Raw genomic sequence first — 17,771 nt, 5'->3', positions numbered from 1 at the left:
ACTCAGTGCACATATGTCTCTGAGAGTGATTAGAGGCTAGTTGAAAGGATTTCCCCCAATTTCTCTTGTGATTATTCAGCTGCTTGTGAAAGTATTTTGGAGGTTTTTATCTGAGGCGTTACAGCCCCGATGCTTACGTGGCAATGCGTCTGACTTTTGCACTGTTCATAATTTGTGATGCCCCGTGTCTTTTATTAGCTGAACGAGCAGCCTGATTGCTTCTGAATGGACAAATTAAGCAGGCAGAGAATCTCTAAGTTAAACTTAACAGTCCAATAGAGAGAGGTGAGTGTGAAGTTAATCATGCTGCCGTCACACTGGCTGACGCATGTGAATATATGAGGGAGACAGGGCCCACTGATTTTATTTATAACTCATCAGTTTAGTGTGTTACATGCTTTTGCCTGTGCCTTTTTAGGAATGCAAGCGGAAAATGTCAACTTCCATTTAGTTCAGAAAAAACAAACAAAGAACTTAAGAACCTTTGATTAGAAAAAATCACAGAAGGCTGGAAATAGCAATTGTCACTTTCATCTTTTTGTATGAAATTATATTAGAAAAGTTGCAGCATTTTTAAAATAGGTTTTCCTCGATTTCTGCATGAACCTTCCTGGCACCTTTCCAGTTTTCTTTGACTGAGCAAACTTTTTTAGCTTTGGCCGTGCAGGGGTGGAGTGCTACTGTCAGCACGAGAGCAACGCTGCTGTCATCCAGCTCCAGTTCCTGATCAACGAGGTTTGTTGTCATTACCTGTTCCTTGTGTCCTTGTTTGATTTTCTCTCTCCTCCTCCTCACCACCTCTTCGCTCCCAGCCTGTTCACTCCTCTCCTCACACACCCAGCCATGAATCTATTGATGAATGTGCTTTTATACATCGATTAAAAGTAATGCTAGTGGTGTAACCTGTATTCATTTCAGTTCAATTCAGTTGACTTTACTTGAATATTGTCTCTTTGAGCTAATTTTACTTCAGCACACTTTATACTGTAGAGTCTACGAGCTTTATATCACATGCTTGTGATACAGCCATATAAAGTGTCAATGCCAAGCCACATGATGTTTTCTCAACGCAAATAACTGCTCTGTTTATCACCGTCACCACAGGGGGCGCTGGTGAGTGCCTTAGCTGATGACAGCATCCACCTGTGGAACCTGAGGCAAAAAATCCCTGCTATCCTGCATTCACTCAAGTTTAACAGGGAGAGGTACAGTAATGTGTTTGTTTGTCTGCTGCTGCATTTGCTGCAACACTGCATCTGATGTGAACAAAATTTGCCTTCACAGCTGGCCACATGCTGTGGGGCTGCACCAGCTGTTTTTAGCCAATAAGGAAAATCTGTGACTAATGGTTCAGTATTAACAATGCATCAAATTACTACATTTTAGAAGGAATGTGGCACCCACAGATTTTTATCACCCAGCTTTGCAATTTTTCTCAGCTCATTATTTGGATTTTTGGCCTGCAGATTTTCTTTCCCTCTCTCTGTTCAGACCCTCTTTCAAATGTAGCAGAAATTTTATGTTGGCCAGAAGGACATTATAATAATGCTATAGGAACACCGGAAACATAAGATGATCCCACCCAGGGGAGCGGCTATCTGCTGCTGACCCGGTGTTCACCGCAGTATATAAGGGATCATTTGTGCCAAGAGCCAATCGGTATACTGAATAATGAGATGCTGTGATGTGTTTTTATTGTTGTTATGTTGAAGTTTTATATGCGTGTATGTATGAATGTGGGTTGATGTGAAGGGATTTGATTCATTTTGTTTATTGCTTAGTGAACCGAAGACAATTTTCCATTGATGTTGATAATAAAGTTATTGTATTCTATAATCCAGTGGGACATATTTGCACTGAAATGGCAAGACAAAAATGAGCAGTAAACTGACTTAAATGGCAGTATATTTTGACTGTGTGCTACTTTTCCTTTCATTTAACAGTTGCTACAGATATTTTGCAGCATCTTGATGGTTTAAACCATCAGGTCTGTTAAAAGAAACTCCACACTTTTTGTTAAGTCAGTATTTCCAAGTTCATTTAAAAATGACTCCAGATTTCCTCTGGAAAAAAAAAATCACAATTAAGGTACAGACTAATAGCAAAAGACTAAACATTTTTGCAGGTTCATTCTATTTCAGATAGTAAATGTTGTGTATGACTGGATTCTTCTTTCACCCAGTTGAGAATAGGCAACAGTATTTACTCTGCTGTTCCCCCCAACTGATCTATATATAGTCTGGCTTCATTAGTGTGACACAGTGCAAGGCCTTTGTAATTAAATCTTACTCACTTGCTTCTTCTTCCAGTTGGACCAGCGTGATTAGGGACAAGGGTAACCGTCTGATGCCAACTGAGTCATGAGATAATAAAAAGCCTGGTTGTGATGGATCTTGATCTCTTCCAGAATCACATACTGCCACCTGCCCTTCCAGAGCAAATGGCTGTACATCGGCACAGAAAGAGGAAACATCCACATTGTCAACGTGGAGTCCTTCACTCTCTCAGGCTACGTTATTATGTGGAACAAAGCCATCGAACTGTGAGTCTGTATTTCACAACTACACCCCTCCTCCCATTACTCACTCACTATTTGCATATCTTCTTTGTGCAGCTGACACTCGACCAGGAAACTCAAAATTGCAAAGGAATGCGGTTGCCGGCACTTGCAGAAACAGTTAGTCCTGTAAGCTGAGAATACTGTAGCTCTGATCGGTATGAGGGCGGTATGGAGGTGGTGATTGTGCCATGCCAGGACTTGCAGTTGAGACTTCTGGAGGTGTTCTGTTAAATCTGGCAGCAAACATCTCTGATAGGAAGTGCCCACTTCATAACACCAGTGACCCATCCTGTGTCACCCACTCCCTCGTGTAAACACCCACTGTAAAGTTTGCAAGGAATTTTACATCACATCCTGCATCTTCTGAGGGGTTCCCATTTAATGTCACATGCAGGTGTATGATCGAGGTGGATAAAATCACTATCAGTATCTTTTCTGGTTATGATAGCATTTTCGTGTATCGAATACAGGTTTTCCCAGCACACAGGAATTTAAAGTGATCATTTTTAAACAGCTTTGCTAAATGGTGAATTATTTACTTGATACATAATTTAACAAGTGATAATAAAAATAATTTCTGGTCAAACAGGGCAGCACTGGCAGGTCGACGTGCTCTTCATACTTGCAATATCTAGCAAAGTTATTTTGCTAGATAAAGTTTAGGAATTCAGTCGTTTGGGTCATCCCTCCAGCATTCCCATTAGTACAGACTGAGCCATTATAACTGTGCAACATTTAACAGTTCTGTAAAAGACATTAAGTCTGTGTCTTTCAATGCCACCTACACTGTGTAGATGAAAGTACCAGACCACCTGCACATTATACCTACTGGAGCTGCTCCACTACGAAAAACCATGCCACGAAGATCCCAGCACACATGTTTAGTGCTGATGATAATTCAAGATGATGTTTGGAGCTTTGTGAATATTGACTCGGCAATCCATTGGACAATTTTACACTCTATGCGCCTCAACGCAACGCAGTTCTGTAACTTTGTGTGGTTTGCCTCTGCGTGGCTGAGTTACTGTGGTTCCTAAACACTTCCAATTTGCAATACCACTTACAGTTGATTGTGGAATATCCAGGAGGGAAGTAATTTCACAAAGTTGTTGCAACAGCGGCATCTTATTATAGTACCACATTGGTATTCAGAGAGCTCTTTGGAATTAGCCATTATTTGACAAATATTTGTAAAGGCAGACTGTATGGATAGATGCTTGATTTAATACACCTGTGGCAGTAGGAATACACCTGAAATTAAAGATTAGGCAGTGAATTATTACTTTTGTTCATATAGTGTGTTATATAGGTACTTTGATCATTTCATGGACCTCATTCATGCATGCCTCAGTAAAATGTATTGGGGACAATTCATTACAAGCAAATGATGAAATTACTGCTGTTGTGCTGTCTGACATTTCATGCATGTTAGGAACACAGAAGACAGACTTCTAGAAATGGCTGAAACGAAAAAAAACGAACTGTTAACCTCAAATCTCATTAGCAAGCAGTGTCATAAAACTGTTTTGAGTCGGGACAACATAAAGAAGTCGCTTTGAGGCTGTGAGATTAGTTTGAGCAAAGTGAGACTAAATGCAGGTGCCAGAAGTTTTTTTTTTTTTTTTTTTTTTTTTTTTATATAATGTTAATATACCGTTGATACTCTTAAAGTAACTGAATGTATTCCGAATTGGGTGGTTTGCAAAGTGATACCAAAATGTTACTGGTACAATCTAGTAAGATTGCCGTCATGACTCGCTGTGAAGTGATCAAAGTACACATTGATACATGAACTCAGGTCATTCAGATTAACAGAAAGAAGTACATGTCTTAAAAGGACTGGTTACATGTCTACCACAAAATTTGCCCATTCTGAGCCCTTGATTGGGGCTTAAAAGGGGTAGTGAAATTACTATTTTTTTCTAAATGAAAACTTTAGTCAGTAGAAGTTTTTCCAAGCAATTTTATTTTCCATGTGCCCACCAGCGAGCTAAAAAAGATTATTTTAGAAAGTGACTGGCAGCTAAAATTGGTTGCATAAAGGTGTGCGTGTGTATGAGGCTGCTGGTGAAATCGGATAAATTGCTCTTTTAGATCCTGGAGTTGAAAGTGTCAGAGCAAAGTATGCCGTCCTCTTAGATAAATGTGTCAGATGCAGGAAGTGGAGATGGGGAAATGATTTAGCTTGTCTTGATTTTGAAGATGAAAAGAAACGATGTGGTGTGAAATCTAAAGCGAAATATTCAGTTATGTCTTTGTAGAACCTCTGATAGAATCGTCTTTTCCACGCTCTGCTTCATAGCTTGTTGCCTTTGGAAACTCGTGGACTCTCCTACAGTGGATAGAAACGCTGTGTATGGCGCTAATGATCATATCTGGTGTTATGCTGGAAATGAAACTCAGTTTTAACTAGTTAATTTAAAGTAATGTTTACCGACGATTCCGTCAGTTAACAGTCTAGGTTAAAATAATCTTTATTACAATAAAATCCAGTTCACAAACATGAGAACTGGTTATTAAGCCTGGTGTTTGTGGTGCGGGTGTATCACAATGTGGTGATTACCGGCTGGAGTTCATATTCCGCTCCATCCCTTCCTTTTATTCACTGCGACATCACTGACTGTATCGACTCATCAGCAGCAGCAATGAGATCATTAGCCGCTGGAGCCAGACCACACTCAGAGGCAGCAACACTTTCTTTAGGCCAGACCTTCACTTCCTCCATGCCCCTTGCTCTGTTGCCACGGTGATCCTGTCTTGAAACACTATAATCTCTCATAGACCCTCATGTGACCCTACTCTCCCTCTCCCTCGCTGTTTGTCTCTCTCATATGTCATGGCTATTTTTGTTTTTGTTTTTTTCCTCCCCTCTGGTGCGCTGATGCACATTTTCATCTTATTATCTTGTCCTTTTTTTCTCTGTGCAAGACCAAAGATTGGGGCTTACATTTTGGATGTCTTTCCTAATTGCCTCTATCTTACCGCCCTCTAAAAGCTCCACTGTATCACTATATTTATCAGATACATTTTACTCATCAGTGGCAAATATACCTAAATTGACTTGGACTGTCTCCCATTTCTTTCTTTCTCTGACAGATCCACCAAGACACACCCAGGGCCTGTTGTGCACATCAGTGATAACCCCATGGATGAGGGCAAGGTAACTGATAGCTGAACATTACATTGCCTATAGAGAAGATAAACAATTGTACGTCATCTGATGATGTTATGTGGAGAAGCAGAGCTGGAAATGATTTTTAGTTGGATCTCAGAGACTGTTCAGTTATATAATGTAAAAGTTCATGTCTTTTAAAAGAAATATAGGCTTGCTTTTAATTCAAGAAAGTTAAAGTTCCACTTAAGTGATTAAGTGAACTGGAGATAATCAGTTAGATAAAGATGGATTGCAGGGGACATTCCTGCTTTGGATCATAGGTAATGATGTTTTACCTCAACTAGCAGTTACTGTTTTCCTAGAGCTAAAGATAGGACAGTCTGCAGTGATGGCGCAGAGTAGGCTACCACTGTGACTGTAAAAAAAGGCAGCGACAACAACAACTAGGAGCATTTGGGTTGACTATTATAATTTGCTACTAGTTGCTGGTAGACAATTTGGCACAGGAATTCATGTTACTGCTATCACCAGTTGGGCATTTGCTGAAATTTAAGTTTGTTGTTAGAGTAGTGCTTTTCCGGGACACTGCAAATAAATTGCACTTTTGTTAAAAGAAATAAATACACAGAGTATTATAGCTCATACCTATGAAGCATATGAATTGGATTTTTATTTCTGGAATCTCACTGTTAAGTTCTTTTGGAGTAGCTCTGCGTTATTTAGAGGTGAAAATGATCATCTTGGTGCGTCCCCTCATTTCATTCACTGTCTTGAACAAGCCTCAATTTAAGCCAGCTGTCTTTCTATTGGCCTGCCCCCTGCAAACACAGTTTGAACAGCAGACAATATTCGTCTGAGGTGACCATATTAAGGATATCCTTTCTCACATCATATAGAGCCAAAAATGCAAAAACACCTACGCTCGTATGCAGACCCTTCTATTTGCCTCTTACAGGCCATTTCAAAGGGTTTATGCGTATCTTTTAGCCTGTTCTCACAAGGAAATTCCTAACTATTGAAAAAATAGTTATAAGCTACTCTAGTGTTTACATGATTGCATAGTAAGTGAAAACTTAGTTGCTTCTTACAGTGTGTAAATGTCAGAATATTGCATCTTATGCCATCTTAAGCAATGTCATAAAAGTCTACTAGGGAATGTAAAATAAATAACTGTCATACATTCATAAAGTGAATTCATTATGAACCAGTTTTGTGCAGAATGTAGTTTAACAGCAGTCAGCTGAGCCTTACTTGCTTTGCTTCTCTTGTTATTTCAGCTTCTGATTGGATTTGAGTCTGGGATAGTAGTGCTGTGGGATTTGAAGTGCAAAAAAGCTGACTACCGCTACAATTATGATGAGGTAAGGCATTGTTTTCCTTTGTTCCAGTTCTTGTGAGGAAACTAGTTTGTCTGGTGTTCCTCACTGTTGTCTGAGAAACATGTTTGGTCTTGTTGGGTTTCTTTGTAAATCAGTTAACACATGAAGTTTTATAATGACACATGAAATGGACGTTTAGGTTTCTTTCATTTTAAGAGAATGGAAAACAGCTCAAAATAACATTATCATGTATTTTGCTAGTTACTCATGAATTTTTGAAGGGACCCAAACTATCCGTGGACAAGTATCACCTTTGTTGAGACAAACCCTGATTTCCCCAATGATGTAGAGTTACTTTGCTATTCTGAACTGTCAAACATATGTTACTTGTACATTATGTATCACACTCTGTTAAACGGCTACTGTGGTTTCTCAGGCAATCCACTCAGTCGCCTGGCACCATGAGGGCAAACAGTTTGTTTGCAGCCACTCCGATGGCACTTTGACCACGTGGAATATACGAACCCCAGCCAAGCCCGCACAGATCATCACACCACATGGTAGGAGCTGTTGTATACACACACTTGTATTGTTTATATTCACAGAGGCATGATTAATGGAAAAACTATATATAGGCCTTTAAATAAAGTGTAGTCCCGCCAGTCTTTGAGACCTGACATGTGTAACAGATGGATGCCGACATGTCCATATGTTCACATATGCACCATATGTACTGTATTCCTGCAATGTAAAATATAATGAGTTTTTGTTTCGGGGATTTGTTTTGTTTTGTTTTTTTGGCATCTTGAAATCCAATAGGAAAGCAGCCTAAGGATGGAAAAAAGCCAGAACCATGCAAGCCTATCCTGAAAGTGGAATACAAAACAACAAGGGCTGGGTGAGTGTGATGGTAGTTCCCACCCATCCTGTGTCTTAACGGACGCTAGTTTGAAACCATATCCTGTACTCAAAATGTCCTTTCCTGTTATTCTGAATATGTAACAGGTTAGTCTTCTTGACAGCGTCCTTATGCTGATGAAAAAGCCCTGTCTAATAAGTAATTAGACAAGGCAACAGTCTCATGATACTTGTTAAATATAATGATTTTTGACACAGCTGGCAGCATCTGAAGAGATGCTCTTATGTCAAAGCCATTAACTAAATGGCCAACATTTCATTGAAAGTGATCTAATACATTTTTCTCAGGCGTTTGAGGACGGGGATTAATATAGTTTTAATAATGATTAAAAAGTAGGCTCCTCCCAGCACAGGTTCTATCAAAATCGGGCCAAAAAGTCCCCAGAGAAAGCACCACAGTAAAATTTGGTGTCCCTCTTTACCCATTTACCGCTGAGTACACCTGGTAATTTTTCATCTGCCACAACTAATTCAATTTTATTGAAGAAGCTATTAAAATATGTGTGTTTGTTAAACCCAGGGACCCATTCATGGTGCTGTCTGGAGGTCTGTCTTACGATACAGTGGGGAGGAGAGCCTGTCTTACTGTGATGCACGGAAAGAGCACTGCTGTTCTGGAGATGGACTACCCGATTGTGGATTTCCTAACGCTGTGTGAAACTCCATATCCAAATGGTGAGCTGTGACACTAGTCAGAACAGCATATGCAGTTACCAACTGAAACGATGCCATTATCCATGTAAATTTTCTGCCGATTTGTTTTCTAGACTTTCAGGAGCCTTATGCTGTGGTGGTCCTTCTTGAGAAAGATTTAGTTGTAATAGACCTCGGACAGATTGGGTAAATATTCAACTTTCTAGCTGTGGTTGTATTAATAATTATATTGCATCAAAAAACATGGATATTTTACATTGTGCATCTAGATTCTACACCAAATGGCCACATTGCCCACTCTAAAGTACGCTATATTAATATACAGAGTAATAAACTTTATTAAAATTTCAAACTTTGGTGAATACATTACACAAAATCTAGCATCTTTTGTTAACATTTATTATCGCAGCTATAAGTTTGACATACAGATCAGAACATGTAGCATAATGCTGTATAATATTTAGTGTAAACATGTGACTGATTATCGTGACAGGTATCCCATATTTGAAAACCCTTATCCTCTGACTATCCACGAGTCACCGGTGACCTGCTGTGAGTATTTTGCTGACTGTCCTGCTGAACTTATTCCTGCACTTTACTCTGTCGGCTGTCGGCAAAAGAGGCAAGGTTACAGTAAGAAGGTAAATGACTCAGTTGTGTTGTCTGTGTGAATTTTACATGAGCATTTGACTTCACCGCAGACAGAAGCTTCATTTTTGTTTATTTGTTTTTAACAGGAATGGCCCATTAGTGGGGGAAACTGGGGCCAAGGCACACAGAGTTACCCTGAGATTATAATCACAGGGTCTGTATTGATTGAATAAAGTAATAATATAATGAGTCGTGCTTACTTATTTTAAGATGTGCACAGGTCTTGTTCAGTAATAAATGTTTAATTGTTTTGTTTTTATTCTGTCTATCCCCTGCTATAATAGACATGCTGATGGGTCAATCAAATTCTGGGATGCTTCTGCACGTGAGTATTTTGTTGTTAAGAGCAGTATATTACTTACTACAAAAAGTTCATCCTTGCATGTCTTTATCTTTAATTTTCCTTCCAAGGAGATGTATTCATGCACTAAATTAAAAACTTTAAAAATCAAGTGGTCCTATTGGTTGATGGTTCCCATTGGTTATATGGTTACTGTTACTACGACATACTGAAGTGTGCACATATTTTAAGACTTTTTATGGCCATAGTTACGACTGACCCTGTAGTTATAATGCTACTGAACCCAGACACTTCTATTTGGTGTTGAACTACATTATTTTGTCCTAGAAATTACTGTTTGCAATTCTCATTAGTTTGTGCAATATAACACACCAATGACAAGAAAACTTATCACTTTCTTTCTGTACTTCACACATTACAATAACCTGTGAATTCTGATGGATTTCGAGCCGGATGAGCTGCTACGTCACTGATGTTCTGGGTTTCTTTGTTCACAAACTAATTCCCATCTCTAATTCTAGTTGCTTGGATTTTGAACGTAGTGCTCCTTGAAAGAACAATATTAATCACCACCACCTCGATTCCTGTTGTAACCTGTGCTATCGAGAGTGCACTGATCGCAGTGAATCATCATGTCCTTATTTTCCTTCCACAGTAATGCTTCAAGTGCTGTACAAGCTGAAGACTGCCAAGGTGTTTGAGAGGGCTCGTGGAAAGGAGGAGAAGCCAAACACAGATATAGTAGATGAGGACCCATTTGCCATCCAGACCTTGTCCTGGTGTCCCGAGAGCCGGATGCTGTGCGTGGCTGGAGTATCTGCTCATGTTATTGTCTATAGGTTCAGCAAACAAGAAATTACCACTGAAGTTGTTCAGGTAAATTGCTTGGGGCATAATAAATGGACAGAGTGAATGGGTAAATTATTCCTAAGGTCAGGATGGATAGATAATAGGATAATAGTCGATAAACATTTACAAGAACAAGCCTTTTTTTTTTTTTTTTTTTTTTTTTTGTCTTTTTATTTCTTGTTTAGCTCTTGGAGGTGCGAATGCAGTGTGAGTTTAGCGAAGTGGACTCTCCTGACCCAGGAGGAGAGCAGACCCCCACCCTGCCAACCCCGGGAGCTTCCTCCAGCCCTCAGGAGAGTGAGCTTCCCACTCAGCCATCAACAGGGAGCAACTCCTCTGATGGCCCCCGAGACAATATACCATGTCTACAGTATGGAATTTCTTTAATTTTGCCTTGGCTTCTGTTTTTGTGAAGCAGGCTGTCACAGAAGAGATGAAAAACACAAGAAAAAAAGAATCCTCTTAATAAAATGCTTTTAAAGTAATAATAATAATAATAATAATAATAATAATAATAATAGCAATAAAAATGATGATCCAGAGTGTAGCTTGCCCATAGATGATAATTTATTCCAGTGTAAACTGCAGCCTGCTGTCGTATCCTGCTGTGTGTTTGATGCAGGGTGCGGAGCTCCCCACTGAAGCAGTCTCCGGGCAACCAGGTGGAACTGGTGATCCAGCTGGTGTGGGTGAGTGGGGAGCCACCTCAGCAGATCACCAGCCTGGCAATCAATTCTTCCTATGGCCTGTAAGTCTCTTATGTTCAATACAGCTGATGCTTTTGACATGAGGTCACATCACTTTGGGCTCTCACTAGTCTTCATAGCTCGGTATCCTTTTTTGTGCTCAATTTGTGTGGGTAAAGAAATCGTAATTATATCCTGTCTCAAAGCACACTGTAACCAAGCATTTTCAACCAAGTGCAAAAGTAAATAAAGCCTGCCTAAATCATAATTTGGAGTTCCACTGCATTCTTTGACCTTTCTGTCTTTCAGTGTGGTGTTTGGAAACAGTAACGGTCTGGCTGTGGTGGACTACCTCCAGAAAACCCTGCTTTTCAATATGGGCACATCAGAGCTGTACAGCCCATCTGACCCCTATCAGAGGCAGCCTCGCTCCCCACGTAAAGCAAAGCCTTCCGGAGGTGAGCTGCACTCAACCAATTAAACACTCTTTCTGTTGATTTCTCTCTGTGTTCTGCTGAACTTGTCACCCTGGATAACATTTATCTCACTGAAATACAGTAAATAATTTGCTACGCTCCTTGTATTCCTTTATTTTTTGCTGAACACTTTTGGAGGCTGTTGGAGGTGGGTTAGGGAGGCAGAGCTGACACTTGGCAGCTGCCCTGACTTCGCACTGTGAGCACCACCCCCTGCAGTAGCTCCTCTCCCTCAACAGGGGGCATCGCTGGCGGATTCTCCATCTGTTCAGTTGGAAGGAGCAAAGACAGTGGAGCATGCATGTTAGAATGGATGCTGTAGCTGAGCAGAGCCGCTCTGCTGTAATAGCACTGCCTTTTGATTCTGTTTACTGACAAAACAATACATAAACCTTGTTTACTTGTTTCAGCCTTGCTGTTTCTGTCATGTCTTCTATTGTGTTTTTCTCTCTTTGCCTAATCATCCTGTCAGTCACTGTTTGTCTTCATTCTTTTTAGTCTCAGTCGCTTGATGCTAGATGCAGGACTCTTATCTGCATTTTGTTTGGTTGCCTTTTAAAAGCAGTCTTTAATTTATGCAAATTGCAAGAACACTATTGGAAACATATACTGTTTTAACAGTGAATCAAATAGAAATTCAGCAGCAAGCAGCTGAGACTTCACATTTTCTTCTGTTTTGCAGTTAGATTTTCAGGCATTTTTCTGTCTCACTGTTTTTACTGTTGATCTCTCTCTGTGATTTGGTAAAGACATTCCAACTGTGACGTCTTGCATGTCCAGACTTTCTTTCTTGTATTCTGAGTCTATGAAAAAACGACGCTCATCTCACTTCAGTAAGTCCTGTTGTGTCAGATTTTTTTTTCTCCCCTACCCACAGTGTCATTGTTCTCCTCTAAGCCTTTTCTTTTATCACATAGAGATACATTCTCTGGTTTTATTATAGCACCCCAAATCTCCAAAGCTCAGTACAGACTTTTCTTTGACATTTCCAGTGAGGATGGAGTCAAATTTCAGACTTGAGAGAGAGAGTATCTTTAAAGTATACACCTATGATTTGACTACTAGACAGCCAATACTGATGCATTTAGTGAGCTCACTTGTGGTAGATTTGTAAACTGAAGCAGAGCTTACTTGCTAAATTGAATGATTACCTCGTTGTATGATTGCCTTTGTAATACTTGAGCTGTTATTGTTACTACATGTGCAATAGGAATTAACTGCAGCGTAATCCTGTCTGACTCTTAATTACAATTTCTGTGGCTCCTGCAGCGACTTGTGATTCCAACGATGGGTCCAATGCCTCAGAGGACCGCTGCAGATCACCTACTTCAGGTAAGTCTTGGCGTGAACTACCGACTGTATCATTTTCTTTTGAAATTCGTCTTTCATATCGGCTGCCATTTGTCATGTAGGCTCTACCTCACCCTGCAATTCAGATGATGACAAAAAGCAGAATTTCATAGAGAAGGGTATTGTATTTTCAAGTGTATGACCCTTTAAAAGTTAATATTTAGACGGTGACTAAAGTTCTCTGACTTGTATTTTTGAACCTTATTTCCAGTGAAGTTGAAAAGCAGGCGCTTTTCCAAGACGGTTGCCAATGACTTTGGTACTGTATCTTTCAGATGTATTCTTTGTGATTACTCACTCTTTCTCTCTGAATGACGGCGTTCTAACCACACTGTGCCTTAATCCTACGCAAGCCTGTGCATACTGTGCCAGTTAAAGGAATAATTGCATTAAAGAAATCGGTTTTCACTAATCACATAATGTAGGGGTTTTGTAGAAAATGAATCAGGGAGGTTGATCAAGTGCATGACAGGATGACTCTTCAATTTCAGGTGCAGATTTTCTATGCAGATTTTTACCAAAATACTGTAGACTGCTGTTACACAACTTAGAATATAGTATGGAAAAATGAAATTTTACTTGAGGATTATTTTTTGTGTGTGTTTTGTTTTTCTTGTTTTATTTTTTGAAACTAAAACAAAAGCATAGAAAATCTGCTTCTCGCCTCAGTCTCTACAGCACTAACATCAAAATGATTTCTCTTGGACTGTAGATACTTGCTCTGTGTGTTTGATTCCAGGGCTTCAGTTCAGTGTTAACTGTTTGGCTGTCCACTGATTCTTTTTATTTTTTTCCCCTCCTCCTCTCTCTCCACCTACTCTCTTTGCATAACTATGTTCACTGAATTGTAATTACCTTATTTCTCAACTGCCTCTTGCTTTGTTTGACATTACAGGCTCTATCGGTTGTCTGTGATGCTTCTCTACCTCATTTGTATTCTCATGGTTTCTCTCAGGGTGGTCACTGACTGCAACAGACAACTTTTAGGAATTTGTACAGAAAAGAAACTGGCAACAACCAAAAGCACCACCTTAAAATCAGCTTTTATTATGATGAATTGTAATGTTATTTCCAAAAGAGTTTAGCGTCTTATTACAAGTAGTCATTTACAAGATATACACCAGTGAGCTATAACATTAAAACTACCTCCATAATACTCTGTAGGTCTGCCTCGTTGTTTGACCCTTTGAGACGTGGGCTCTACGACACCTCCAGAGGTGTCCTGTGGTATCAGGCAGGACGACCTTAGCAGCAGATCCTTTAAGCTCTTTACCTCGATGGGGCTTGCACGCATTTGACTTCTTTTATTTCTACCACTTCCCACAGATGTTCACTTCAAGTGAGGTCTGGGAAGTTTGGAGGGCAAAATCAACAACTTTTCATATTCCTGGAAAAAATCAATTTTTTTGGGGGTGGGGGTGCAAGTCGGCATTGTTCTTCTTAAAAGAGCCAACTACTATTACAGTGAAGTGCTGTATGTGGACTGTAACCATGCTTAGGTTGGTTATGTGTCAAAGTAGCATCTTCATGAATGCCATAGCAACCTCAAAGCAGAACGTTACCCAGACCGTCCCACTGCTTCCACTGGCTTGCCATCATGCATCCTGCTGTAATTTCTGACACATGTAAACAATGCAGACGCCCCGTTTCCATGATGTAAAAACATGGTTCTTTAGACACCTTTCTCTATTGGTCTGTGTTCCAGTTATGATACACATGCGCTCACTGTAGGTTTTTTTTCAGCTTCTAACAGGGATCAGCATACATCTCTGCAGCTGTCCAACCTCAAACTATGCAAACAATCCATTTATATCAAACAGTACTGTTTGATAGTACTATTTGATACTGTACTATCAAACAGTGCTGAAGTTTTCAGAAATTTGTTACATTAGCCCTTCTAGTGCAATTGGAGCTAGACCCTTCCCCAGTTGTCCCTTCTCGGGCCACTTTTGGCAGGAAGTAACCTCTACCTTCCAGGAACATTTATCACATAATGATCCATGTGAGAGGACTTTGGTCCATGCACTGCTCTTTTTTCTTTTTTACATTTTTCTCCTTTTAGCCCATCAGGTTCGTTTGAACCTAGCGCTAAATAGTCCCACCTGTTTATAGGTGCCATTCTAACAAAATAATCAGTATTACTCAATTCACTTGCCAAAGTTCTTAATGTTGTAGCTGATTGGTGTATGCACTGTGACCTCAACAGTTGTCTTACAGTTGGTATCACCATGTTTAAAAATCGTACTCAAAATTGTGTTCTATTCAGTGATTGCACACTGATGTGCACATTGAAAACAAGGCCACAAAATGGTAAAAATCATACTTATTGAATCGTTTGTTGTAATTCACAATCAAAGAAGTTTAAAAAAAATCTCAATCCTTTTAGGCATTATTGTTTCACCGTAAAACAGAGGTATTTGTTTCTGTTACAGCTAAGATGTCACGGAAAATTAGCTCGTCTAGTGAGCAAAAGACTGACCTGGGTAAGCCAAAACTAATAACTTACATTTTTCTAAGAACCTTTGTATTTTCTTACAGGTGTTCATCTTGTTATTTGAATCTTCTGCTTTGTATTAGGTTCTAGCTTTTAAGTAGGTCTGCAAAACTACTTCTTACTGTCCAGCAACATGTTGTTCTGAATGTCATGTTCCTGATGTCTTGGGGGTGTGTGTGTTTGTTTGTTTGTTTGTTTGTTTGTTTTGTTTTTTTTACTGCAAGTTCAGACAAACACTCTCTTTTTAAACTCAAAGAAAAGGGTGGGTTCCAACGAAGGCGCATTCAGACATGTAAGAAGCAGTTGTGTTGTGTGAAAAGAACGGCAACAGCCAGGATGAACCTGAAGGAGGACCTCTGTAGAACTAAGTCAGACCCCATTTTCTGTGAGTGGACCAGCCTTGGTCTGACTTGGGCTGCAGTGGGATAACTGGTACTAACTCACTCCACTACTATGGCTCTTACTCTGCAGATTTGGCAGATAACACTAATCCTCTCACAGTGAGCGTTTCCTTCTTTTTGAGGAAGTTCCAGTGGCATGACTGCACTCGGTGTTAAAAATCTTGCTTTTCCTGTTTACAGTTTTTTCTTGTGAAGATCACACGTGATGGCCGATGTTTTAAGCCTTTCCCCCATGTTAAAAGGCCTTTTGTGTTTATGTTGGTGTCCCTCATTAGCTTTTTAAAGGGGGTTAAAACTTGTTCTTAAGTTGCCATCAGCACAAAAATAATGCATGAATAATTCTTACTTCTAAAACACCTGTTTTTTTTGTTTTGTTTTTTTTTGCTTTTTTTTTTGTGATCCTATAATAGGACATTCATTTTTATTTCTTTAAATAAACAACATTAAGTTTTCAGAATCAATTCCGGAAATCCACATTTGGAAAAAAGTAAACTGCCTCCTTGAATGTAAACTGAAAGAGCATCACAATGTCAAAAGCTTTTTTTTTTCTTTTTTTTTCTTTCTTTTGTTGGACTTTGGGTTTATTTATCATGTTACTGTGGGTGTTTTTTCTTTTCCGCTGCATTTCCATTTCTATAAAGTACATAAATACGATGGAAGGCATTCTCTGCTAAACCTCTGACATCAGAATATATGTTTCTAACCAGGGTTTTGTTTTTCTCTGAGAACTAAAATGCTAAAGTGGAGAGTTTAACTACTAACCCCTTTCACTTTTACATGCGTTGTTTCCTCATTTCCTTTTGTTTGTCCTCCTGCTGTCCAGATGCCAGGGATAACTCATTCACCCGCTCACGCAGTTCAAGTGTAGCCAGCATAGACCGAGAATCTCGAGAGGCCATCTCCTCCTTTCACTTCTGTGAGAGTTTTCCAAGGAAGACAGACAGCCTGGTCAGCCCCTGTCTGCTGGTGGGGACCACCCACGGCTCGGTGATGATGGTGGCCCTCAGCCTGCCACCAAGTGGAGACCAGAGGTTACAGCAGCCAGTTGGCATTGCGTCTTGCGGTAAAAAAATACAAAAAACAAACTTAAAATAAAATTTGCATGAGGATACATAGTGACCTTTGTTGACAAGCATTAGAATATCAAGCATTAGAACTAGGATCAAGCAGCCTTCATTGCTGAAAAGGAGCGAGGGGGAAGCAAATGTTGATCAAGGTGTGGAAATGTGTGTGCAAGGAGTTGACAAGAATATAGACTAAAGCTACACAGATGGTTTCCAATATCATTTGGTGCTACAATAGTCACATGCTATCCACATGATGGGTATATCTTGTGGTTTATTTACTGAAGCCAAAGGGTAAACAGACCTGACCTTAACGTTTTGGTTTTAGGATTAGTTTAGTTATGAAAACAAAGCTTAAAGCTAAAATTGCACAAGTTTCAGAAGACAATTAAGAACTTAACATGCCACTTATAGCTGACCTTGAATTATGCTGTGACCAATTATTTTTTTATTTTAAGCTGAAAATATCTAATTTCTTAGGCACCCTGGTCAAGCTCAAAGGAGGCATTTTAACTATGGCCCTGCTGGACGCAACTGGAACTCTGCTGCCCCCTTTCTTTGAGCAGTGGTATGACCCAAATGCTTCAGATGAAGAAAAAGAGAAGAGTCGGAAGCGCAGGCCAGCCTCTCCTCCCTCGTCACAGGAGAGCCAGGATACTCACTTTGCCATACTGTGTTCGGAGAAACAGGCCAAGGTGGTGGCCCTGCCCTCCCAAACCCGCATCTACAAACACAGCATCACAGAGACCTCCTTCGTGCTGAGGGCTGATGTTGTGCAGATGGCCGGGGCTAACTGCATCGCCTGTTTCTGTGCTAATGGGCATATAATGACTCTGAGGTATCATCATTACTAGCGTCTGCTGTTATTTATATTTTGAAATCTCTGATCAAGCAGAGATACCAAGTGAGGAAAACATAAATAGATGTTAGCAA

At 39.9% G+C, this 17,771-nt stretch overlaps 1 protein-coding gene across 6 annotated transcripts in view; it reads left to right on the top strand.

The window, feature by feature from the left end:
* Positions 1-17,771, top strand: part of stxbp5b (syntaxin binding protein 5b (tomosyn)) — a 28,658-nt gene that overhangs the window by 5,962 nt on the left and 4,925 nt on the right. Inside the window, exons 3-26 of one of the 6 annotated variants that reach the window (XM_085390910.1) lie at positions 654-735; positions 1,105-1,205; positions 2,408-2,542; positions 5,657-5,720; positions 6,953-7,036; positions 7,431-7,554; positions 7,814-7,892; positions 8,433-8,587; positions 8,680-8,752; positions 9,060-9,207; positions 9,304-9,371; positions 9,502-9,542; positions 10,174-10,394; positions 10,553-10,737; positions 10,990-11,115; positions 11,363-11,511; positions 12,279-12,362; positions 12,799-12,861; positions 12,942-12,998; positions 13,091-13,138; positions 15,312-15,362; positions 15,630-15,758; positions 16,598-16,837; positions 17,319-17,676. In XM_085390910.1, the coding sequence (XP_085247036.1) occupies positions 654-735; positions 1,105-1,205; positions 2,408-2,542; positions 5,657-5,720; positions 6,953-7,036; positions 7,431-7,554; positions 7,814-7,892; positions 8,433-8,587; positions 8,680-8,752; positions 9,060-9,207; positions 9,304-9,371; positions 9,502-9,542; positions 10,174-10,394; positions 10,553-10,737; positions 10,990-11,115; positions 11,363-11,511; positions 12,279-12,362; positions 12,799-12,861; positions 12,942-12,998; positions 13,091-13,138; positions 15,312-15,362; positions 15,630-15,758; positions 16,598-16,837; positions 17,319-17,676 (2,865 nt within the window). The remainder of the gene's footprint in view (positions 1-653; positions 736-1,104; positions 1,206-2,407; positions 2,543-5,656; positions 5,721-6,952; positions 7,037-7,430; positions 7,555-7,813; positions 7,893-8,432; positions 8,588-8,679; positions 8,753-9,059; positions 9,208-9,303; positions 9,372-9,501; positions 9,543-10,173; positions 10,395-10,552; positions 10,738-10,989; positions 11,116-11,362; positions 11,512-12,278; positions 12,363-12,798; positions 12,862-12,941; positions 12,999-13,090; positions 13,139-15,311; positions 15,363-15,629; positions 15,759-16,597; positions 16,838-17,318; positions 17,677-17,771) is intronic. The other 5 variants (XM_085390904.1, XM_085390907.1, XM_085390906.1 and 2 more) reach the window with 5 other exon arrangements.

The sequence above is a fragment of the Rhamphochromis longiceps genome, linkage group LG19 (genome assembly GCF_057381845.1).
Source record: "Rhamphochromis longiceps isolate RC_006_pf linkage group LG19, R_longiceps_female_GT1.1, whole genome shotgun sequence".
Classification (NCBI taxonomy): Eukaryota; Metazoa; Chordata; class Actinopteri; order Cichliformes; family Cichlidae; genus Rhamphochromis; species Rhamphochromis longiceps.
This window is presented reverse-complemented; position numbering and strand designations above follow the sequence as displayed.